Consider the following 26,184-nt stretch of genomic DNA (forward strand, 5'->3'; position numbering starts at 1 on the left):
AAAATGTGCACAGTGCTCCAGCATAGGTTAGCCCCACAGACCAAAGTTATGTGCATATAGCTTTAGATGGTGATCACGGGTCAGAAAAGCCTTCTGAGGTTTCTCTCTCAATAGTCAAAAGCCAAAGAACAGCATTATTTGATCAGCACTGCTGGGGATATTTTGCTCATGGGAGCGGAAAAGGAAACACTTCCATAAGCAGGTGACAGCAACAATGGTAGCAAAGGCCTACTAATTATCTAATTGTCTCTCTCCAAGCTACACGTTTATTATATTTGTCTTCACCCTGTCCCCTGATGCCCAAGGCAGCTAACAATGCCTTTCTCAAAACCTATCCTACTTTCGCTTTCTGACTTCTGAACTGCTTAGCTCACCTAAACGCTTCTCTCTCTCACACAAACACACAGGGGCCTCTATTTGCTCACTCCAAAAGAATCTCTGACCTGACTACCAGAGGCCTAGATAAAATATCCAGTTTGAAATCACAGCTCAGCTTCCTGTCACTTCACAGCTATTCCAAAGCAATGCTGCCTTTGCACTGGGAGTGCTACAAATTACAGTTAATCTGGATCAAAAGAGAACAAAACCCCTCCTCCAAAACCTCCAAGGAAAGGCCATGCTATTTTAACAGACTGCCTCAGGGCTCAGATGCAGAGGGACACTGCAATAGAAGATTCTTCACTGCTTCCACATTTAATGCTTTGCTTGTACAATGCAGGTAACTCCACAGTTCTTGATTTCCTGCAGAGGTTAATGCAAGCCTCTTTTCTCCAAAGAGAGCTTCACTTTTCAACAAGCTGGAGATCCTTTTCAGGAAGAGACAGGATAAACTAGAAATCCAGTTTCCTATGCAGCTCCTCACTGCAATTAACTGACTTCCACTGTTTAGTTTTGCATTAAGACTTCAACCAAGTATGTTGTACCACATTTTTTAATAGATAGATGCCATGTTCTTCTATTCATGTGGTCCTGTTATACTATGAAGAGTTGTCTTCATCAGTTGTCTTCGTGGGCAAAATAATATCTAACTGGGGGCCCCGGCAAGTCTTCTTCACCATCTGTTTCTGGAGCAAAGGACACCGTGAGGTCCACGTACTTCTTATCCACTGATGGTTTCACAAGTTTTTGCATCCTGCAAGACAGGAATCAAGAACAGTAAAACAATAAACCCTGAAAAAAGTGCCAACCTTCCTTGAACCTCTAGTTACAAGCTCTAATGCGTATTTGCAACTTGTATGAGGTCCATTATAAACACACAGCTTGCCTTGGATCAGCAAGGCCTCCAACTACAAGAGACCATGTTAAAGTGAGCAAAATTTGGCAGGTAATAAAAGAAAAAAGCTAACAGAGAAATCAGTTTCAAACAGATTTAGGACTTTATGGAAACATCACAGCTCAGCTTCAAGGGGTAGCCATGTTGGTTTGCGGCAGAACAGACAGACATGACCTTTATTGGCATAACAGAAAAGAAATACAAGGTTTGCGGCAGAACACTGAATTTGCAAGGTTTTTGGCGCATAAGCTTTTGAGAGTCAAAGCACTGACTCTCAAAAACATATAACCGAAAAATCTTGGTCGTCCCTAAAGGGGCTACTGGTGTAGTGGTTAAGTGTGCGGACTCTCATCTGGGAGAACTGGGTTTAATTCCCCACTCCTCCACTTGCACCTGCTAGCATGGCCTTGGGTCAGCCATAGCTCTGGCAGAGGTTGTCCTTGAAAGGGCAGCTGCTGTGAGAGCCCTCTCAGCCCCACCCACCTCACAGGGTGTCTGTTGTGGGAGAGGAAGGTAAAGGAGATTGTGAGCCGCTCTGAGACTCTTCGGAGTGGAGGGCGGGATATAAAGCCAATATCATCATCATCTTCTTCAAGTGCCAGGTCAGGAACCATAACATTGAAGGCTAGATTCTCTCTGTGTCAAAGTGTGAAGAAGATGGTAAACAGGTAATTTAAATCTCTCTTCCTTCCTGTTGAAATTGTGTTTATGTTTATGGATTTCAATGGCTTCCCTGTGTAATCTAACATGGTAATTGGATGTATTATCTAGCATTATCTTGGAATAAGATACTGTCCTGTTTGAGTGAGTTTAAAAATTAATAGGGCATGGTTTCCAGTCCTGAAAAACACAAAATGCTCCACATCTTACAACTGCACTACAGATAAGATTAGAATTCCAACAGCCAATCCATATGCACAAGAACCTCAGGAAAGCTCCTTCAGTAGAATGTCATAGCCTGGGAAATTCTTAAAAGATAATGACTCAGCCCTATCCCACCTTCCTGAGTAAGATATAAATTACCTGCCTATCATCTTCTTCTCCCTTTGACACAGAGAGAACTCTAGCCTTCGGTGTTATACCTCTGAGGATGCCAGTCACAGCTGTTGGCAAAACGTCAGGTTCTACAATGCCAGGACCATGGCCATAAAGCCCAGAAAATCTACAACAACTAAATAATAAATAAATTAGCAAAGATGCTGTATACCACTCTCTGCTTTAACAGAAAGCTGCCTTTATGCTCTAGGAAGACAATGGGACCATCTACCAAACCTTCAGATCCACAAGTTCTACAGGGTTAATACTCACGTCAGCTTCAACCTTTTCACATGCCCAGGCATTACAGGGACATACAGCATTTTCACTCCCTGAACCACCATGGTGGGCTCAATCCCGTATTTCTCCTGAAACACACATGCAACAATATTTTATTTTATTTATTTATTTTATTGCATTTATATCCCGCCCTCCCCTAATGTGCTCAGGGCAGCCAACAACAGTTAAAATAACATTTGTCCTGCTCGACTCAAAGAGGCACATGACAAAGCCAATTACAGACTGAACAGGACAACAGAAGACAAATATTTTACCCAAACAAATGTATTTATAGCATTTTGTACAGAAAAGCAGAAAATATGTGTATGTGTGTGGGGGGGGGGGGGTTAGGTATATACTATTTATTTTTATGTGTTCTTAAGGAATCTGACCATGAATCTGAATGACAGGACTGACTGCAACTTGAGTTGTGGTAAACAACCCGGCAATCCCTAGACCACAATGCAGTCAGCAAAGTCAAGAAAATCCCATGGCGTATTTAAAACAGGTGTCTTACTTTGACGGCATTTATGAAGTCCGAGAGTGTGAAATCGTCTTTCCCATAAATTGTCCATCTATCCCAGATTGTAAATGATATCCCATTTCTGTCACAGAACACAAATGGAAACACAAAATTTGTTGCTGTAACAGATTTTTCAATATTCTGCTACTAGCAGTCATCAAAGTTCAGTGCTTAAAGTGGCGCTGCACATGACACTTCCCTCTTGTAACGCTGCATTCCTGAGGCCAGGGGCTTCCAGACAGCTGCCAAAGGACAGCACCTCTGGGCATGAGCTGTCCTACTTTGGAGCTCATCACAGGGTTATGGGGAGGGTTCTTAATCAAGACAGATTACAAGATGAGCGGAAAACAGAAGATATTAATATCATACTTTAAAGTATGCAGGATTATATTATTGTATCTAATTCTGAGCCAGATATTTCATTTTCATTTCATTTTATTTAGTTTATATCCCGCCCTTCCCACCAAAGCGGCTCAGGGCGGCTCACAACACAAAAGTTCTAACATAGGATTAAGTTTTAAAATACATCAATTTACAACATTTAAACAATAAACCAGTAAAACCGTAAAACAGTAAAACAAAGCCATTTACCAAAGTACCATACTATAGCCTTCTTTTCGAAATTTTCAAGTACCGATCAGTTGTATGCCAACCAGAAGAGGACTGTCTTACAGGCCCTGCGGAACTGCCCAAAGTCCCACAGGGCCCTCACCTCTTCTGGTAGCTGGTTCCACCAGCAAGGGGCTGTGATTGAAAAGGCCCTGTCTCTGGTTGACTTAAGTTGGGCCTCCTTTGGCCCGGGGATTGCAAGCAGGTTTTGAGAACTCGATCTCAGCACTCTTTGGGGAACATGTGGGGAAAGACTGTCCCTAAGGTAGAACAGTGTGGATCAAAAAATCCTGGAGGCAGGGAGGCTACAAGCCTGGGGAAAGCCCCATGTTTGCAAAAAAATATGAATTGTAAAATGATACACTGGGTTTTGAAAAACCTCAAAGATCACAGACGCAACGTCTGCTTCTTTAAGAAAAGTGTGCTGCTGAGATCTCATACGATTCCAACCCACAACAAACACTGCTGAGAATTCCAGTTCTCAGCTTAAGGGGGGCGGTGCTGGAAAGACACAGACTAGAAAAAGATAATGGAAGAGACAGATGGTGAAGGAGGGGCAAAAAATCTAAAAAGGAAAAACTGAAGGTAGGGGAGAGAAACAGAAAGGGGGTGGGGGCAAGTGAAGGAGGGCAGAAGCTGTCAGAAGGAGAAACTCAAAGAGGGAACTTGATTTCTGGGAGAGAAGGAAAGGGGAGATGCTGGAGGCACTGCCAGAGGATGGCAAAGAGGGAGACTCTGGATTTCCTGATCTGAAAGTAATTATTGAGATAATACGCAGGACACCAACTACTAGGTGCACATCTCATTCTTCCGTTTGTCCTATTTACCTTATAGCTGTTTTTCTCACTTCAGCTGTTTCTGTAAAGACAATTACTGGAATGGCCAAGTTGAAAAAACAGTTCTTATATGCTTGGAAAGGATAACCACCCACAACTTTGATCAATTCCAAAGCGACCTATGAGGGAAAATATCATGATTATTCATTGCAACAATGAACACTAATATACCCTGTAAGTATCAGAGAGCAAAATGAAGTTCAGTATAACCTGATCAGCACAAGAGGCATCACAGATCGCAAACTACTTTGGGGAAGGAACAGGAAACAATTTGTATCTGAGCCTAACAAATGTATCTTTTCTCTTTAAGTTATAAAAAGTTATATTTTCAGTTTCCATGGTGTAACAGATTCCAGACAGAGGAAAGACTTAAGGGCCACCTGTCAGATTTATTGAACCATAAGATTTCATAGACTAGAGCTCACCATCACATAAATGAGGACAAACTTGCTTATGAAGAAAAAATGACATGGAAGAGATCTGGTCTGTGACATTTCCATGCAGCGGTAATTCTTGGAATTACAGTGGAAGAATCCAGATATATGTCCATTACAACTTGTTCATTGCTTAGCAGTTGAGATGTTTTAAAATTCTTCCAGACTCTTGAGATTCTCCCCATAGTATACGTTAACATGACCTCAACAGAATGTATTCTAGCACCTCATTCGTTCGTTTGCCTTCAAGTTATATCTGACTTATGGTGACCCCTGGTGGATTTTCCAGGCAAGAGATGTTCAGAGGTGGTTTGGCATGGCCTGTTGCTGCATAGCCTTGGAGGCCTCCCATAGGCGTGTGCATTCGGTAAACATTAGCTTGGAAAAAAGCCGAAATATGCCCTTTTCGACATTTTTAGGCTTTTAAAAAGACGAATCAGATTCTGTGATCTGATTCAGCAATTAGACTAATCTGGGGGAAAGCCTGAAAAGTTCAGCTTTTTTGCGGGGGGAATCAGGTTCATGGAACTAGAGCGCAATCTGGCATTAAAGGTACCATCAATGCATCCCTACTTGCTCACCCACAATCAGCACAGAGGGGAAGGGGAGAACATTACAATCTAAACAACTAACATCCTCTTCTTTTCATACTTCAGGGGAATCTTTTGTCTCTACAATTAGAATCCATTGAGAGGTCTGAATTTACTCTGAATGTGTTCCTCATTCCTCAAGACCAGTCTTCCTCAGCCATCAAGTTCACAACTGTTTTATCAGTGCAGCAAAACAAAAATTAACTCAATCGGGACAATGGAAGGCGGGGAGGAATTCCATTTGCAAGATTTTTGCAATGGTTATTATTTGGCTGCAAATAAGAATAAACGCTCTAGATTGGTTAATATTTATAATTTCACACGTACTTAGGAATGGATAGGAAAGGAATGGACTTCTGGAATAAAGCAATAGCTAAAAACAAGGACCTGACTGACTGCTGTCTGTCTTTTGTATTACCCTGAGTGTTGCTCAGTGGGTGCTTCTGGGTTTTTACAACTTAGTTAGGGCTATTATTAGGCTTTTAAAAATAATTAGAGTCTGAGACAGGAAATCCTTTGAGTAACATTGTTGGCATAGAGCTTTAGCACTTCCCCCATAAGTAGGCCAGAAAAGATCTTAAAAGCAAGGGATCTCCAGGCCCCACCTGGATGCTGGCAGCCCTAATTTAAGCAGCTGTTTTCTTCGGGGGAGCTGATCTCTGCTACCTGGAGAGCACACCAGCCCTCACCTGGAGATTGGCAACAATGGTTCCCCAGGAAATCCCTCCTATCCAATTTGATCTTTGTCCTGTTGTGGTTTTGTTGTTGTTGTTGCTTGGCAATGCCATAGTAGCATTGCCTGTGCTGGGCACATGCACTGGTTCTGCTGCTGACTGAAAAAACACTTTTTAGGTAAGAGATTCTCTTATTTGACCTAGTCATTTTTTCCTGACAATTGAAACCAATGGCGTTTTCGCAGCCATTGATTTCAATTGGGATAGGGGCACCCTCTTTGGGTGCCGATAGGATTGGACCCCCTGGTCCAATCTTTTTGAGACTTGGGGGTTCTTTTGGTGAGAAACTCCAGCAGGTACCCAGAAATTAGGTGCCTCTCGCTCAAACCCTCTCCTCCCCAGCCCACGGAATGTACTCTATGGGATTTTGCCATTGACTAAAATGGCCCATAGAGTATAATGGAGCCGAAAAAAATTGAGAATACCTAATTTTTTCAGGTTTTTTTCCTTTACCTAATATGAGATTCAGCTTTCCAAAGGAATAACGATTTTTTTTAATCAACCCAAAACCAATGTTTAACGATTTTCCCCCCCTGCACACCCCTAGTCTCCCATTCAAAAGCAACCCAAGGTTGACCCATTTCAGCTTCTGAGATCTGATGAGATCAGGCAATCCAGAGCAGGACACCTCCTTCCTACAGCTGGCCAATTTCCAGCAAGGTTGAAAATGGGACTGCCTCTTTGTCTTCTGGTGAGTCAGGCTTTTTAAGAATAGGAGCGTTTTGGCCTCAATAGGGCTGATAAGCAAAAAGAAAAGAGCACCTTTACAGACTCACCAAGCCAGCAACAGCAGCTGTAGAAGTCGCAATGGCTGGGATGATCTTCCCAGCAATCCGCTTTGTTTTCAGCCGGTCTGCTGGTTCAATGTTATACATTCTGGCTCGCAGATTAGACGCTGCTGTTATAAAATCTATGTGCCCGTTACTGTCATCATCCTTTTCAAAGGTAAGTTCCTTCATTTGCAAGTCACCTGTTCAGACAAAAAATCCCACTGTTCAGAATTCTTGGTTATCTAGCTTTATTGCATAGAATCATAGAGCTGGAAGGGACCTCCAGGGTCATCTAGTCCAACCCAGTGCTCAGTTGAGGAAATTCACAACTACCTCCACCCTCATATCCCCAGGGACTCCTGCTCCATGCTCAGAAGAGCCTTCCAGGGTTTATTCACCACAGATGTTTCATGTAGCCAGCTGGGAAAAGGACTGATACTTAGTGCCCAAGTCCTCTTGCACTGGGGCATCGTTGTCCAGGCAGTGTAATGCCAGTGATGCACTGAACACCATGCTGGTGTAAACACTAGTTCAGAAAGCCAGACTGGCAAAGGGACAGGGATTGGGGGCTGTGCTGCTGGGATCTGTCTGTTTTGCAACTATGTGCCAAGCTGCTGAAATTACATAGTGTCATGTTGAAATGTCTCTGCTTTGTTACCAGGTTTGTTTCAGCTCTGGTTCCTGATTTCTATACTGCAAACCCTGCCTGTTGAATGCCCCCTCCTTCCAATCCACTGGTGAGAACAAACCCACATGGTAAGCCCTCTCCGCTGATGGAGAACAAAATGTGGAGTCCCAGAAGGCAGATGGAGTTTTCAAAAACAAACTATGTGTGAAGGAAGAGAAGAGTAAGGAAGCCATTCCCTGTTGCTGGAAGGTGGCAGAGGGGGGCGTTGTGGGTCAGGCTGTTCTTCTCTTAACCCCCCTCCTGCTCTCACTTCCAGCTTAACCAAGTGCCTCGACATCTGCTCACTTCTGGTGGCTTCGTTGGCCAGGATGGCATTCTCCAGCTGAAGGACAGCATTCCTCTCGTCCTCACTGCTGACTGGGATTGGATCCGGCTTCCTCAGGGCTTCATCGGTCTGTACCACCTGCAGGAAATTAAGGAAATGCTGCTGCATTCCTTGTGCACTGCTGTGTTTAACGCGGCAGCCCTGCACTGCATGACAATCAACACAAGCTTACTAGGCACAACTCAGAAACCAAGCAAAGAGAACTACTGCGTGTTTATCCAGGGCACTGTCATCTGCTATGCCCTTCCTGATTTGCATGGGCATTTAATGCGCTGGAATCTGTGGTTTCACTGAACTGTTGTATTGGGTACCACATACATTTCAAGCATATGCCTACATTGGCTTTGAGAAAGAAGCTTCCGGAGAGCACTCTGCTGCAGGAGAAGCTAAACACTACATTTGTACTGAATAAGGGGACTTATCCTTCACTAATCAGAACATGAGTGCCACCACCCCTGGAACAGATGGATCATCCATCTAATCCCCCATCCTCTCATAGTGGCCAACCAGAGGCCCTGGGAGGCTACAGCACGGCAGCCAAAGCCCTCGTCAGGCAGAGACAGGCTTCCCTTGAGTATGGAGGTTCCCTTTACTTACCACGGCTAATAGCTACAACTGGACCTCTCCTCCAGGAACCAGTATAATTCCCTTTTAAGGCCACTGCAAGTAGCAGCCATCAGTTTTACTGCCACCACTAGTCACAGCAGGCATTGGGGCCGTGCTGGCAAGAGCTCAGAGCACGTCACTCGCATTCGCTTGCTGTAATCCAACTTGCAACTGCCCAGCAGAGGGAGTGGCTCACCTAAGGTCTTCTTGGGTGGAAGCTAAATTCACAGGATTCCTCAGTTCATAGCCATTATATCAAAAGCCATTTGTGCTGGGCAACTAGGAGCCAGGCTGCTGAATCTCTGCCAAAAATGTCAATGCACAGGGCAAAGTCTTCACTGATCACAAAAGGAAAGGAAGAGAGAACAGGCAGCACCTCCGTACTGGCCGGACTTACTTTGTTAGAAGGTCGGAACTCTTGGATCTTCACCCCAGAAATTATCTTTAAAATGGTTTCTTCTGACATGTCCTGTGTTTTAGTTACAAACAATGAGAGAAGTTAGACCACGTGGCATAACAGCAGTAAGCACGACAAAAGAGTATTAATAAGTATGAATTAAAATATAATTTATTTTTAAAAAGTTAATATCACACATTCCTCAATCAACACAGTTTCCAGCCAACTTACCAGTCACAAAAACACTGCATATGATTTTTTAAAATGTACATTAAAAAGACCAACAATATGACCCCTAAATATGAGAAACAGTGTACACTCAGCAAAATGTCCAGCTCTGTTAGTTCAGGGTCCCAAGCAAGCTCAATGCCAGGCTGACAGCGGAAGGAGAGGCATTTCATCATTCAGATGCCGCTGAGCCAAGCCATCCCAGCTCCTCCCAGAAAGCCTGCCATTGTCACCCTTGAGCAAGAGCTGCAGAGCTTTTTGAGATTCTTTCAAAGGGCTTTTTCAATAGCCTCCCTCAAGATATCTGGCCCTTCCCTCTTCCATCTCCTGCCCCCTGGTTCCCCCCCCCCACAATCCCATCAGGGCTAGATTTAAGAAGCCAGGATGAGCAAGGGTCACATAGGGGTGAATTTACTGCCACAGGAGGTGGAGGTGGCTACAAGCATAGGAAGCTTCAAGAGGGGAATGGATAAGCATCTGGAGCAGAGGTCCGTCAGTGGCTATTAGCCACAGCTTATAGCAGCAACTCTGTCTGGGGCAGCGGTGCTCTGTATTCTTGTGCTGGGGGGAGGGGCACAGTGAAAGGGCTTCTAGCCCCACTGATGGCACGTGAGGTTTTTGGCCACTGTGTGACACAGAGTGTTGGACTGGATGGGCCACTGGCCTGATCCAACATGGCTTCTCTTATGTTCTTCTGTGACACAGAGTGTTGGACTGGATGGGCCACTGGCCTGATCCAACAGGGCTTCTCTTATGTTCTTATGTGACACAGAGTGTTGGACTGGAGGGGCCATTGGCCTGATCCAACAGGGCTTCTCTTATGTTCTTCTGTGACACAGAGTGTTGGACTGGAGGGGCCATTGGCCTGATCCAACATGGCTTCTCTTATGTTCTTCTGTGACACAGAGTGTTGGACTGGAGGGGCCATTGGCCTGATCCAACATGGCTTCTCTTATGTTCTTAAGGAGGCCAAGCAGCTCATCTATATGATTCGGCCTCCTATGGCCAACATTCTTCCCAACAAAAATATCCCAATGGGAGTTACAGTTCCTCCTATGGCACACGCTTCTTCTTTTGCAGAGTGTTCACAATACGTCCAGGGAGACAGGACAACACAGCATCAGAATGCAGAACACAGGCACTTGTGAGACACACTTCTACACCATGTCATTCATGTTGCATACATAACAAATTCAATTCAATTTTTAAAAGAATAGATACAAATAAGGGATTCAGAAGGTAGCTTTGCTGTTCTGCAGGAGAGCACCTTAGAGACCACGAAGACTTTCTAAAGAGATAGAGCAAGTCAAGTATTTTAAATACTTAGGTGTTTTATTTTCAATATAATGTGACTCAGTCTACCCATCGCAAGTATGCAGGGAAGATAGCTAACATCAGTGCATCTGCCATAGCTCGCTTTTTTATGGCAGAGGTAACCAATTTGTGCCAGCTGCCATAAAAATATTCAAAGCCAAAGTGATTTCACAACTTCTGTATGGCATCCCAATCTGGATTGGATCTTATGAAGGTGCTATCGAATGTGTCCAATCCAAATTCTTGCGTAAAATTCTGGGCATGCCAAAATGTGTCCCATATGCAGTTATCTGCTTAGAAACTGGCATGGTTACTAGTGCATGGCTTACGACCTTCAAATTCTGGCTACGCTTGCACTACAACTCTGAACCGGGGAGCTATATCTCTCAAATGCTTTCTGAATTTAATGTGTCAAATTGGTCAGGACAAATTGAGAGAAAAATAAAAGCAATGGGTTTATCCCTAGAACTGTTGTCCGTGCTGTCCTTCACCACCGCAGTCCAACAAATTAAAAACAGGTTGCTAGATGTTGAGTGCCAAGAACTATACAGTCTGGCTAAGAAAACTTGTTCCCCACTTGTTTTGAGATCTCTCTTAGTACTGGGAAAATGGCCTCATATCTATCCGTCTTGCAGGTGCCACAGCAGCGTAGAGCTTTTTCCCTTGCCAGATGCAACGCCATGCCCTCTGCCATTCTTTATGGCAGATTTAACAAGACAGCCTACTCAGTCAGATACTGTCTCTGTAAGCAAAAATGTGTGGAGTCGGTTACTCATATTCTTCTTTATTGTAATTTGTATACAGATCTTCGTCACAAGTATTTACATCCTCTTTTAGTTAGCATGGTTGATTGTTCTGATGCACTTAAGGTCTATAATCTTTTGAACGATACTTCATCTAATGTCACTGAGAAAGTGGCTAAGTTTCTTTATTCTGTCTTAAAGGCATGCCAAAGGATCTCATAGAAATAGTTTATGTTTATGCTTTTCCTGATGTATATGTATGCAATAGTTCCATTTTATCTTTTTTTTTTAACCAATTTGCTCTGATATATATATCTATATATTTTATGCCAATAAAAGCTTTGACTTGACTTGACCATGAAGACTTTCAGTGTAGAGGCTTTCGAAAGTCAAAGCTCCCTTTGCCAGATGCATAGTTAATATTCTCTCTCTCTCTCTCGGCTTGGCTTCGCGAACGAAGATTTAAGAAGGGTGCAATAGTCCACGTCTGCTGCAGGCTCGCTGGTGGCTGACAAGACCAATGCGGGACAGGCAGGTCCGGCCACAGCAGCTGCAGGGAAAAGTCTGATTTAGGGTTGGTCCTGTAGCAGTGCGATTCTTCCTCAATCTCCTTTTGTCCACGCTATGCGTGCATTCTCAAAAGAAGAAACAGCCTGGTGGATGGTGTGCCTCCATGCTTTGCGATCTGAGGCTAGGTCAGACCACTGGTGATGGTTGATGCGACAGGTGCCAAGGGATTTCTTCAAGGAGTCCTTGTACCTCTTCTTTGGTGCCCCTCTATTTCGATGGCCAGTGGAGAGTTCGCCATACAGGGCAATCTTGGGAAGGCGGTGGTTTTCCATCCTAGAAATATGCCCTGCCCAGCGCAGCTGCGTCTTCAACAGCAGTGCCTCGATGCTGGTAACCTCCACCCGCTTGAGAACTTCAGTGTTGGTCACAAAGTCACTCCAGTGGATGTTGAGGATGGTGCGAAGGCAGCGCTGATGAAAGCGCTCAAGGAGTCGCAGGTGATGACGGTATAAAACCCACAATTCGGAGCCGTAGATGAGGGTTGTCATCACAACCGCTTTGTAAACATTGATATTTGTGCCTTTTTTCAGATGCTTGTTGCTCCACACTCTTTTGTGCAGTCGGCCAAAGGCACGGTTTGCCTTTGCCAGCCTGTTGTCAATCTCCTTGTCGATCTTAGCATCTGAGGAGATGATGCACCCCAGGTAGCTGAACTGCTGGACTGTCTTCAGAATTGATTCACCCACAGTGATGCAGGGAGGGTGATAATCTTCCTGGGGTGCAGGCTGGTGGAGAACTTCTGTCTTCTTCAGACTAACTTCTAGGCCGAATAGCTTGGCAGCCTCTGCAAAGCAGGACGTCATATGCTGCAGAGCTGACACCGAGTTAATATTATAATCATTTTAAATCTATTATGCCTGATCTGTGCTATCAATGGCTGTTACATAGCAAAGACTGGCCACCTGAGTCACCCAAAATGGAAAGCCATCACCAAACAGAAAGCTAAAATAACATTTTTTTTAAGTCCCTCATTGCCAACTTTTTGCAAGTGCTTCAACATTAGTGAAGAGACAGATACAGGTTCAGATAATTTAGGAACCACATAAGATTGTTAACTCATCTGCAGAAAGAGCAACAAGACAGAAATTCTTTAGCAAATAGCACTGTAAAGAAGATGGGTATTTGCGGGGCTTTTTTTGTAGCAAGAGCTCCTTTGCACATTAAACCACACCCCCTTGATGTAGCCAATCCTCAAGAGCTTACAGGGCTCTTCTCACAGGGCCTACTGAAAGCTCCTGAAAGATTGGCTACATCAGGGACATATGGCCTAATATGCAAAGGAGTTCCTGCTACAAAAAAAGCCCCAGGTATGTGACTCAGGACTCAGTTTTTGATCCAGAACTTATTTGAGCCATCCAGTGCTGAATCTGGAGAAGACAGATGACCAATCTGCTATGAATAGCAGAGGAAATACTTCCACCCATCTTGCTAAAGGCTGCATTCTGAATTGTCATTTTCCTTCAACACTCACAAATCTGTCTGATCCCTTTCAGAACATTAACAGAAAGAGTCAATGCAAATATGCAAAGGCCCGTCTCAGACTGCAGGCTTACCTTTTCTGTAAACGGAATACAGTAAATTGTCGCAAATAGCTTTGCTGTACTCACTATGAAGCTATAATGCCTAGAAGAAAAAAAAATTACATCTTTTGTACTCCGTTGTCCAGCATTCACGAACAGTGCAAACTAAAAAGCTGAGACGATACGAATGAAAACGTCTGTCTCCAGGCAGAGGGGCTAGACGGACAGGGGAGCCAGCCAACCGTGGTCCAAATCCTTTCCTTACTTAATTCCCTGTCCATTTTTAAGGGTGATCCAAGTAGTCAGCCATGTTGGTCTGAAGCAGTAGAACAAAACAGGAGCCACGTTGCACCTTTAAGACCAACTTAGTTTTATTCAGAACGTATGCTTCTGTGTACTCTTTTTAAGGGTGGATTCAGATCAGTTATGGGTTTTTACAACATACCTAAGTATGGGGGCTGCAGGGGCAGTCTTAGCCAGAGGGCATCCAGGGCACTTATCCTGGGGTCTGTGCGGGGGGTGGGGCACAACCACCCTGAAAGGAGGGGAAAGAACAGGCTTCTGCTTCCAGTCACCCTCTGGCTTGGACAGCCAGCTCAGCTTCACCCCCACCCCCTTCCCGGCCCGGGTTCAGGATACCAATTCAATGGAAGTCACTTGAACCCACCCCTGTTGCTTGGGATGAGGGAGGCCCTGAGTCTGGAGCCCTATCCTTCCCAGGGCCCCAGAATTTCCAAGTTCACCCCGGGGTGCTCAATAGATATCCTCTTTCTTCAAAGGTAAGATATCTCTTCGGCTTTTCTACCAGTCCATGAAGGGACAAATCTATTCTCATGTTTGCTTATGTATCTGACAGTGCGTTCATATTAATATCAGCAACTACTGGGAATGCTCATGGGGAAAAAAATTTACTGATTTGTGGAATTAAGCAGCAATTTTGAAATTTGTTGCAGAGAGCTCTGAAAAAGGAACTGCCCAATAGAAATGCCCTGCAGATCCCGCTCTGTTGCACCCAGGAGACGTGCTGCAATCAAGCAGAGGGGATTCTGCCCAGGGGAGCCTGCCCAGTCCTTCCAAAAACAGACTGCTCTGAAAAGACAGCTTCGTTATTCATGGCTCCGTCAGGCCTACGTTCCTCCCCCCATCCCATTGCAATTATTATCTTTTTAAAAATTACTCACAAAGTATCACTGAAATCAAATCGTATCGGAAAGGGCGGCCTCTTTGGTGACTGCCAAAACAGACCTGGCCGGTGGAAAGAAAGCAACCTGAATATCAACAGCAACCAAGCGGAAGACAGCCAGTCCATCCCACCCAAATGAATCCCCCCGCTTACTATACTTACTGCCATCTTTTAATCGGGTATCAAGGGGAAATGAATGAAGCAACTGGAGGGCCTAGACAAGAGAGAAAGACTCTGAATACTGCCAGCTCATCTCAGGCCAGAACACTCTGCTCTACAGAGCCTATTTTAAATTCTGTCCTATAAGACATCATCTTGAACTCAGAACCCCAGAGCTCAAGAAATGAAAGCATGTTTAAGAATACAAGATTTCTGATAGATCCAGCAGCAGGGTTGGCCTGAAGCAGCAGAACAAAGTAGAAGTCAAGTTGCCCCTTTAAGACCAACAAAGCTTTATTCAGAATGTCAGCTTTCATATGCACACACACTTCTTCAGAAAGAGGATAGGGTCAATTTCAGCCCACTGTACCCTATCCCCCCATCTGAAGAATTATGCATGCATACAAAAACTTACATTCTGAGTAAGATTTCTAATAGTACAAGATTCTGATACAAATTCAAAATTTCTGATAATACTGGCATAATTTCAATAGAAAAATATATTTCATTCCAATGAAGCAAGGTGCTTCCCATTTCTGGCTCAGATTGTGCCAGCTAAGCCAAGTCTACTTGTAGGGAGGCCAGTGTTCTGCACATCCGGTCCCGAGAACGGCCCTTCCTGGGTCTCTTCAGAAGCACCTGGGTGAGGCAGCCCTGAGTCTGTTCCAGCAAGGCAGCCCTTCCAGTCACCTACATCTTCTGCACCCAATGAAAGCTTCATCTGCACGAGTGTAACTGGACCATATTCCCCTCATCTCCCTCCAGCTGTTCTGGCAAGGGCCAGTGCCTACAGAGATCAGCACAAGGAAGACAAGTCCAGGCACTCCAGCAGACTTTTTTGGTGATAGCATCTTAATAAATAAGTTTAATAAAACCTTCAAGAATAAATAAAAACTTAAACAAAGCATTCCCCACCCCCCCACCCCCAAGTAACCACATACACACTTCAACCATGGCATTCATGGACATTCAATAATTTATATGCTATTATAAATCAAAGTGAAAGGATACAGCACAGTTTCACTTAAATGTTTAAGAAGTTTTAGTTCCTGAATCAGAGCAGAAACAAAAAAAGGACCATGTTTGTACATGTGTGTGTGTTACTAAGCAGAGAACCATGCTGTTTTTTAAATCATCAACTGAGTATCAGCCAAACTTAAAATAACTCTCTCACACTCACCTTATGATTGAAATACTTCTCAAATTTTAATCTTGCTAGTTCAACACACTGCTGCCAGTTTCGTGGTCTTCTGCTGAGGCATTTGATCACTTGAAAAGAGCCTTCCAAACTCTCTCCAGACTTTATTCTCTAGGATGCAAAAAAGAAAAGTTAAAATGGTAAATTTATACACTGTTTGGAGATCAGTGATTCAGTACATAAGTGAAAATGACCCAGTAAGTGCGTTTTTTCCTTCAGCGGTCTCACAGTCTTGAGGTGTTATTGGGCACATGATGTTTAAATTTGCTCCCCATAATATGACAAAAGGTATAAAAGGCAGCACTTGCTTCTGTAATCAGCCACTGCTCCTCAGGGCATGTACCTATGTGGTGCAAAACATCACTGTATTGTGTGCTCCCCAAATGTCTCCCTGTTTTTGTTGTTTTTCTGGCAAGTCTTAGCTAACTTATGGCAAACCCTGAAGGGCAAGAGACGTTCAGAGGTGGTGTGCCCTTGCCTGCCTCTGGGTGGCGCCCCTGGACTCCCTTGGTGCTCTCCCACCCAAGGACTAATCAGGGCCAACCCTGCTTAGCTGCCAAGATCTGACAAGCTCGGGCCACCCTGAGCTGCCCAGGAACACATGAAGCATTTTATACATTAAGGACTCTGGAGAACAACTAAAGAGCTATTCTCAACTATTCTTCACATGTACTAACTAGATGGAATCTAGGTCATCATTCAATTCCTGCTCTCACTTCATTGCAGTTCTCCAGTATGTACTTGTCCAACACAATAAGCTGAAGTTCTCCCTTTAAGAGTTTTCCTCCTATTGTGCTTCATACTGGAACAATAATTGATCAATAGAGAAGAACACGCCAGAGTTAGGAGGAGGACGCGGCCCTATTGGAGCTGATACTATTTCTCAGCCCTTGAAGGGAGTTATAATAAACTCTATTTATATTGCAAATGTCAACCACTTTTCATGAGAGCTGGAATTTTGGTGGCAACCTGAGTTCACCTTTTGTACCCTTGACCCACTGGAAAAATTTGAAAGCAAGGTGATATTATGCTGATCATTACTGTCAATTACACGTCAGATTTCCCAGAAACAAACAAACTCCCACATGATGGCGTCCTACAAGGTACGCATCAGTTACCTGTAACACCTCTTCCGCTGATTGATAAGTTTGCCAGAACTTGTTAAACAGCGAAGGCTTGTGTGTGAAAGCACTTTCAAACTACAACAAAAAGAAAAAAGATATGAGAAATGCTTCAGCTTCTCTGCCTCTCTCCCACCTGCATAAGGGACACATTTAACCAGAAGAATCCCAGTGTCATGAACAGGAGCTCTGCAAGGGCGTGGCCGCTCCCGTTTCTGTTCTAGCTCAGCGTTGCTTACCTTGAAGCAGGGATTTGCTTACCTTATCTCTTGCCCACTGTATTGTGTGCTCAGTGGCCGCTGGGAAAGACTTCAAAGTACAAAATGGGATTTCTTCTTCTGGTGGATCTCGCTACATGTAGAAAAATAAGACAGGTAATCCCATATATTGAATTTGTATTAGGGTTTCTTACTTCTAATCTTATTTCTTTCATCAAACCAATTTTCTTCTGTTCCTCTTTTCAACAGCTACTTAGTACAGCGTATTTGCATATCACTATCTTTCCTTATGGCAATATACTCTATTTTCATAAGGTTATCTCCAATGAGATAGGATTAAAGACAGCATTTATAAGAACATAAATAATTTTGTTACAAGAGCCACCAATCTTTATAAAATTACTGATATGGCAAAAGCAGGTTGTCATAATAACCCATCAAAATGTCTCTGCAGGATTTTTTTTAAAGAGAGCTTTGTGTGGCAGAGGAAAAGACATCAACTCTGATCGATGCTTCCAAAGGAAAACTTGAACAATAAAATGAACTGCTAAAAATATGTAGTTTTTCTATTTCAAGATGAGAGCACACCAGCCAAATCTCTTATTCCATGATTTATTTCTGGTTAGATCAAACCAGAAGTAGTCACTCAACAGAGAGGTGAAATAGCATTTTGTCAGTCTAAGCACACAATCATTTTGGCAAGAATGTAAAAACCCGGCAATGACCTCTGCAGGTCTGGCGGGGGGGCACCCACCTTTTTTCCTTGAAGTGACCCCACCCCCTCCTTCCAAAAGGCAAGCCCCTCTGGAAACTGAAGGGACTTTGGAAAGCAACTGTGATAATGGCAAGGGGGAAGCCTTCATTCAAAAGCAAACAAACAAAAAAAATGGGGAGGAAAATCACACTTGGGATGAACGACTGGTTACCCTTAAAATAGGTCTTGGAAGCCCAGTCACGGTATCTACAAAATGACTAAGAAATGGAACTGTTTTTACAGTCACTGAAGTGGAAACTTTTGCAGCTCCAAAGGAGGAGTTTGGGTTAGCGATCCAAGTGAGGTTGCTTTCACAGCTCAAGCACTTACATGACTGTTGTACGATTCTGTCAGCTGAGGCACAATTATTTCCGTATGCCCTTTAGTCCCCATGGTTCCCGAATCTAAGAGAGGACACAGGTTTGCTAGGCAGCGACTATACAAAGAGAGTAAGAACAACGTTATGAACACCCAATGGAGAAGCTGCAGTAGATGCTGGACAGGCTCCAGGAGAGGCCAGACGATGCATCACAGAGCCCTCCTCTTGAGCACCTTAAAACAGAGGAATGTGGGGCTTGGAGAAGACAACTAGTTTTAGAACTCAAACTTTAAACCAAAACGCCCTCACAAATCCACAGTGAAAAAATCAAAAGATAAAAGTTCTCCTAGTAAACATATGTATGTATGTATGTATGTATGTATGTATTTATTTATTTCGATTTATATCCCGCCCTACCCCATCGAAGCGGGCTCAGGGCGGCTCACAACACAAAAATTCTAACAATAAAATTAAGAATTAAAATACATTAATAATTTAATAAAAATAAACAACAACTCATCGATGTGCTATCCCATAGTCTTCCTTAGAAGTATTCAGATGCCGGTCAGTTGTATGCCAACCGGAAGAGGATTGTCTTACAGGCCCTGCGGAATTGCCCAAGGTTCCGCAGGGCCCTCACCTCTTCTGGCAGCTGGTTCCACCAGCAAGGGGCTGTGATCGAAAAAGCCCTGTCCCTAGTTGACTTCAGACGTGCCTCCTTTGGCCCGGGGATTGTAAGGAGATTTTGAGAACCCGATCTCAGCACTCTCTGGGGAACATATGGGGAGAGACGGTCCCCTAAGGTAGGCAGGTCCTAGGCCATATAGGGCTTTAAAGGTAATGACCAGCACCTTGTACCGAACTCGGTATATTATTGGCAGCCAGTGCTGAATGTGCTCCCATCTAGGGAGCCCTAATAACAGCCGGGCAGCGGCGTTCTGCACTAACTGCAACCTCCGGGTTCGGCACAGGGGCAGCCCCATGTAGAGGGCATTACAGCAATCCAACCTTGAGGTGACCGTTGCATGGATCACTGTTGCCAGATCGTCATGTTCCAGGAAAGGAGCCAACTGCCTTGCCCGCCTGAGATGAAAAAATGCAGACTTGGCAGTGGCTACTATTTGGACCTCCATAGTTAGGGCAGGCTCCAATAATACCCCCAAGCTCCTGACCCTTTGTGCCGCTGTCAGGGGCACACCGTCAAAGGCTGGTAGGGGAATTTTCCCTCCTGGACCATGCTGACCCAAGCAAAGGACCTCTGTCTTCACTGGATTTAGCTTCAATCTACTCAGCCTGAGCCATCTAGCCACGGCTTGTAATGCCAGGTCCAGATTTTCTGGGACACCGCCAGGCCGGCCGTCCATGAGTAGATAGAGCTGGGTGTCATCAGCATACTGGTGGCAACCCAACCCATACCTCCAGGCAATCTGGGCAAGGGGGTGCATGTAGATGTTGAACAACATCAGGGAGAGCACTGCCCCCTGAGGCACCCTGCAATCAAGCGTGTGCCTCCAGGACAATTCACCCCCAATCGCTACCCTTTGTCCCCGACCATCAAGGAAAAAGGAAAGCCATTGTAAGGCCAGCCCCTGAATCCCCGCATCAGCGAGACGGCAGGTCAGTAACCGATGGTCGACCGTATCGAACGCTGCCGATAGGTCTAACAACATCAGTACCGCTGAGCCGCCTAAGATCCAGATGCCGCTGAAGATCATCCACCAGAGCAACCAGCACTGTCTCCGTCCCATGACCCGAACGAAAGCCTGACTGATGGGGATCGAGAATGGAAGTATCCTCCAGGAAACTCTGTAACTGCAACACCACTGCCTCTCAATAAGTTTACCCAAAAAGGGTAGATTCGAGACCGGCCAATAATGTGCCAATTCGGCTGGATCTAACGTTGTTTTTTTCAGGAGGGGGCGGACCACTGCCTCTTTAAGAGGTGCTGGAAAATGCCCTTCCATCAGGGATCTGTTTATGATATCCCGTACAGGATACCTAAGCTCCCTCTGGCAGGTTTTAATAAGCCAGGAGGGGCAGGGGTCCACATTACAAGTTGTAGGGCATGCAGACAAGATGATCCTGTTAACTTCCTCCAGACTGAAAGCATTGAAACCATCTAGGACACACTCCGAAGACAGGCATGAAGCCTCAGGTTCACATACCGTCTCCAATGTGGCGGGGAAGTCGCGACGGAGCGATGGGACCTTATCTGCAAAAAAGCTCACAAAAGCCTCACAGCCAATCTCCAATTGATTAAAATTTGGACTGCCCTGTGGCAGCGTTATAAGAGTCCGAATTGTGTTGAACAGTTGTGCCGGGTGCGAAATTGCAGACGCAATCTTAGCTGCAAAGTATGTTTTCTTTGCGGCTGTGACTGCCATCTCATAAGACTTCATAAATTCTCTATAAGATGTTCTAGTCGCTTCGTCTCGAGTACGCCACCATTGCCTCTCTAGTCGTCTGAGTCCTCGCTTTAATTGCCGCAACTCCTGGCTGTACTGAGGTGCCAGCTTTAGGCGAGGGCGCAGAGGACGCCTAGGTGCGATCTCATCAATGGCCCTGGAGAGTCTGTCATTCCAAGACTCCACCAGGTCATCCAAGGAATTGCCAGAGGGCCAGGGATCCCGTAGAGCCATCTGGGACCGTTCTGGGTCCATCTGGCTCCGCGGGCGAGCTAAAATATGCTCACCGCCTAAACGGGCTTGGGGTGGGACATCCACACGAGCCTTGAGGGCATAACGGTCCGACCATGGCACTGCTTCAGCGGTAATATCGTCCACTAAAATTCCCGCCGTGAAGATCAAGTCTAAGATGTGCCCCGCCTGGTGAGTGGGCGTTGTAACAATTTGGGAGAGTCCTAGCGTCGCTATGGATGACACCAGGTCCGTCGCCTGACTGGAGGTCACATCATTGGCATGGACATTGAAGTCACCCAGGATCAAAAGCCTCGGGTACTCCAATGCCCAACCTGTTGCGGCCTCCATCAGGGACAGTAAGGCACCAGCTGGTGCGTTAGGCGGTCGGTACACCAGCCAGACCACCAACCCCTCCCCAACGTCCCACGGCAGACCAGCACATTCAATGCCCTCGATCTTCGGGGCCAGGACAGCCCGGAAGGAGTAAATCTCTCGTATGAATAGAGCCACCCCTCCCCCCCTGCCCGCTAGTCCGGGACTGGTGAAAGACCGAGTATCCTGGAGGGGCCAACTGGGAGAGAGCTACGGTCTCCCCATCGCGCACCCAGGTCTCGGTCACGCAAGCCAGGTCCATATCCTGTTCAAGCAGGAACTTCCGAAGGGTAAAGGTCTTATTAACACTATTAAACACTTATTAAAGGTCTTATTATGTAACACTAAGGAACTAACCACACGATTCCTCCTCTCCCCAACTGTTCTAAAAAAGGTAAAGGTAGTCCCCTGTGCAAGCACCAGTCATTTCTGAATCTGGGGTGACATTGCATCATGACGTTTTCATGGCACTTTTTTATGCGGTGGTTTGCCATTGCCTTCCTCAGTCAGCTACACTTTCCCCTCCAGCAAGCTGGGGACTCATTTTACCCACCTCGGAAGGATGGAAGGCTGAGTCAACCTCGAGCTGGCTACCTGAACCACCTTCCACCGGGATTGAACTCAGGTCATGAGCAGAGATCTCAGACTGCAGTACTGCAGCTTTACCACTCTGCACCATGGGGCTGCCCCAACTGTTCTACTGCCTGTTAGATTCATGAACTGCAAGTTAGTGTAGTAGTCAGAGTGGATCGGGGATGACTGTGTTTAAATCCCTTTTTCAACCACAGAAGCCTGCCAGGAGACCTTGGGTCCACCCCCCCTTCCAAAAGCGGTTCTTTTGGGGATTAAGTGGTGGGGAGGGGACAATGCAAAAAGCCCCTTTGGGTCCCCAATTAGGGAGAAACATGGGATATAAATAAAAAGAAGCATTAAAAGAAGCAAAATGGCACCGCTGTGCAGCTGAGGCATGCAGGAGGGTGTTGGAGAAAGCCTTACAGAGAAATGGATTCACATGAACAGGCGCAGCTTATATAGCGGATCTGATAAAAGTATTTATAGTAACAGTTTTGAGTATTTAAAGAACTTCACATACATTATATTGCTGTAATCCTTACAACAGCCCTTTAAAATTGATTTGTATTATTACCCCATGTAGAGGATGTGGGGCTAAAGCTGAAAGAGGCTGGTTTGGTTGAAGCCATGAAGGCAGGCGCAATTCAAGCCTCCCCTTTCTTATCTGTGAGCAGCAGACTATGCAAACACCCAGCCTTCAACGCCTGGATGGTTCACCCCTCAGTGATTAATCCCTCTGTGCCTTTAGCCACAGAAGGAACTCATCACATCAGCCTCTTTGCCTTTAGTCTGATCCACCGAGGAAGCACCAGTGAGGAGCAGATCACCAGTCAGAAGATACCACTTTTCTGCTGGAATGTCTACTGAGGAATATTTCCAGGGCTCTGAACTGCCCACTCCTCCTCTTGGAGCAGCCACTCAGGTGGCTTGCCTGAAAACCAAATGGCCCCCTCACACTTTCCAATCCTAGCATGAAAAAGGCTTTTTACTTCTGGGCCTGGACTGCTTGTCCTATAACCTGTCCCAAAACATACTGTGCTTTCACTGGCTCCAAACCACCACATATGAAAAACTATGATGAACACATACAATGATTCCTAGTTCCTTTATCAGACTTTCTAGTGCTGGGTATCACTAAATATTTGATATTAGTTTGACTGCTAGAGTTTCTAATTTTTCAGCCAAGATAGTTACACTGCATTAGTCTTTCTTTCTCTCTCTCCTCCTCCTCTGGCCTGAGTAGCATTTATCAAACATACCTGGGAATATGAGGAAGAAAGGAAGAATTCAGACCAGACGGGGCTACATACGTTAAAAAAACAACTGTTATGTTTGTATTATTCCTAATAAAAAGTATTAGATAGATTTTGAGTTTCTTCTGCATCCCAGTGCCTGGCTCCCAGTTTGTGTCCCCCGTTGCATCCTGATCCAGCATTATACTTTTACCCAGGCAGGACTGGAGCAAAACAAGAAATGAGCAAACCAAACTCACCATAAAAGTCCCTCTCAGCCTTCCTCCAATTTAAGCACCCACCTGTCAATGTATCTCCTTGCTTCCACATTGTCTAGTGCAGTGACCACCACATCTTGTTTGGTGCAAAAGTCATCGTTGTAGATATTCTCAGTCGCAGGGCACACTTTGTTAAGATGTGGTTCTATCTTCATCTGACTATTAATGCGCAGTGTCGCTGCTGCCGCAGTACAACTTTTGGGCTTCTACACAAGATACAATATTTTCATTTTGGTCATGTTAATGTGGGAAAGACTATGACATACCAGAAAACTAACTTCAGAGCAGGTGTGACAGGAAAACTCATTCAGAGACTGAAACCAGGATATGAACTTTAACATATACATTAGCCAAAGAGAACAGGCACAAACATGAACTGTACTCTTTGAACAGATACAGCGCAAAGCACTTTGTTTCACAGTGACAAACTGTTTCACACTAGGAAGCGGAAAGGCAACTGAAATCCTTGTCTTCCTTCTGCAGCTTATAAGAACATAAGAACATAAAAGAAGCCATGTTAGATCAGGCCAATGGCCCATCCAGTCCAACATTCTGTGTCACACAGCGGCCAAATATATATATATATATATGTATATATATATATATATATACACACATACACACACACACACACACTGTGGCTAATAGCCACTGATGGACCTCTGCTCCATATTTTTATCTAACCCCTTCTTGAAGGTGGCCATATTTTTATCTAACCCCTTCTTGAAGGTGGCTATGCTTGTGGACGCCACCACCTCCTGTGGCAGTGAATTCCACATGTTAATCACCCTTTGGGTGAAGAAGTACTTCCTTTTATCCGTTTTAACCTGTCTGCTCAGCAATTTCATCGAATGCCCACGAGTTCTTGTATTGTGAGAAAGGGAGAGAAGGACTTCTTTCTCTACTTTCTCCATTCCATGCATTATCTTGTAAACTTCTATCATGTCACCCCACAGTCGACGTTTCTCCAAGCTAAAGAGCCCTAAGCGTTTCAACCTTTCTTCATAGGGAAGGTGTTCCAGCCCTTTAATCATTTTAGTTGCCCTTTTCTGAACTTTCTCCAATGCTATAATATCCTTTTTGAGGTGCGGCGACCAGAACTGCACACAGTACTCCAAATGAGACCGCACCATCGATTTATACAGAGGCATTATGATACTGGCTGATTTGTTTTCAATTCCCTTCCTAATAATTCCCAGCACACTGACTTGACATTTTCAGTGAATTATCTACCATGACCCCAAGATCTCTCTCTTGGTCTGTCTCTGCCAGTTCACACCCCATCAACTTGTATTTGTAGCTGGGATTCTTGGCCCCAATGTGCATTACTTTGCACTTGGCCACATTGAACCGCATCTGCCACGTTGACGCCCACTCACCCAGCCTCAACAGATCCCTTTGGAGTTCCTCACAATCCTCTCTGGTTCTCACCACCCTGAACAATTTAGTGTCATCCGCAAATTTGGCCACTTCACTGCTCACTCCCAACTCTAAATCATTTATGAACAAGTTAAAGAGGATGGGACCCAGTACCGAGCCCTGCGGCACCCCACTGCTTACCGTCCTCCACTGCGAAGACTGCCCATTTATACTCACTCTCTGCTTCCTATTACTCAGCCAGTTTTTGATCCACAAGAGGACCTGTCCTTTTACTCTTATTTAGCAGTTTCTACTACAAGGATTGCTTTTTATAAAGTTACTTATACCATAAGAGTGCAGTCCTCTGCATGCTCACTTAGCAGTAAGCCAAATGGGTATTACTCCCTCGTAAGTGAATGAATGAATTTATTTATAACGGCCATAGACCAGCAAGCAATTCAGTGTGCTTACTGCTGCATCCTTAACCAACCAAATTCTATACTGTCGCCAATCCAAACACTAAAACAAAATTTTCCTTGAAGGCTGAGAACTCACTCCAGCAATTGACTATTGACTGTGGTGCTAGTGTTGCTGCCTTTTGCTTCTACAAGTTATGCACTCAGGGAAGATAAACAGCAGTGCCTTGTACAATAAATGCTACCTGATCGTGGTTGGAGGAACTGTGAATCTACCCCAAAGGAGATCTGCATGGGCTTCCCTGGAAGCTGAAAACCACAAGCCCTGCTGCTCAACAGCAAAGAGACCTCAATGGTTCAAGGGGGCGGGGGGGGGGAGCTACTAAGTAGTCAGTGTCACTGGACACCTCAAGAATTTTGACCTAAAGATAAACTTTTATAATGTAAACGTTTTTTCTTTAGTCATGCAAATCATGTAACGCGTATCGAGACTCAACTGCATACACAAAACCTAACATTTCTATTCACATGTAAGTGCACAACTGGCCATAACATCCACAAGAACGCCTGTTGCCCGGGGCCCTCCGTCCAGCCAGACTCAGAGTTGCTGCACTCCACTGGCCACAGCTCTCCAGCAGTTCCTTTCCCAGCTCTGCTACCCCAGGGACAGCAGAGACTGCCTGGATGCAAACGTGGGCTCCGCCTCTGAGTCAGGGACACCGTTTGTTTCTTGAAAAGGCTTATAGCCTAAACCACGCCCCCCCTTCCATCCACAACATGACTGGGTGTTGGACTGACACCAAGCACACCTGGGGAGGGGGAACCCCCCAAAAAGGAGATTGTCATGGGAGACATTTCTCACATATACTAAAATAACTCTTTAAGAGTT

At 45.0% G+C, this 26,184-nt stretch overlaps 1 protein-coding gene across 1 annotated transcript in view; it reads right to left on the bottom strand.

The window, feature by feature from the left end:
* Positions 1–915: 915 nt before the first annotated feature.
* Positions 916–26,184, bottom strand: part of UBA6 (ubiquitin like modifier activating enzyme 6) — a 54,704-nt gene continuing 29,435 nt past the window's right edge. Inside the window, exons 18-32 of the mRNA XM_060247846.1 lie at positions 23,545–23,726; positions 18,438–18,543; positions 17,397–17,486; positions 17,133–17,213; positions 15,997–16,125; positions 14,820–14,871; positions 14,656–14,719; positions 13,508–13,577; positions 9,100–9,171; positions 8,057–8,174; positions 7,090–7,283; positions 4,547–4,674; positions 3,105–3,192; positions 2,582–2,676; positions 916–1,132 (exon numbers count right to left, since the gene is read on the bottom strand). Of these exons, the coding sequence (XP_060103829.1) occupies positions 997–1,132; positions 2,582–2,676; positions 3,105–3,192; positions 4,547–4,674; positions 7,090–7,283; positions 8,057–8,174; positions 9,100–9,171; positions 13,508–13,577; positions 14,656–14,719; positions 14,820–14,871; positions 15,997–16,125; positions 17,133–17,213; positions 17,397–17,486; positions 18,438–18,543; positions 23,545–23,726 (1,605 nt within the window). The 3' untranslated portion in view covers positions 916–996. The remainder of the gene's footprint in view (positions 1,133–2,581; positions 2,677–3,104; positions 3,193–4,546; positions 4,675–7,089; positions 7,284–8,056; positions 8,175–9,099; positions 9,172–13,507; positions 13,578–14,655; positions 14,720–14,819; positions 14,872–15,996; positions 16,126–17,132; positions 17,214–17,396; positions 17,487–18,437; positions 18,544–23,544; positions 23,727–26,184) is intronic.

This window comes from Heteronotia binoei, chromosome 10, assembly GCF_032191835.1.
Source record: "Heteronotia binoei isolate CCM8104 ecotype False Entrance Well chromosome 10, APGP_CSIRO_Hbin_v1, whole genome shotgun sequence".
In the NCBI taxonomy this organism is placed as follows: domain Eukaryota; kingdom Metazoa; phylum Chordata; class Lepidosauria; order Squamata; family Gekkonidae; genus Heteronotia; species Heteronotia binoei.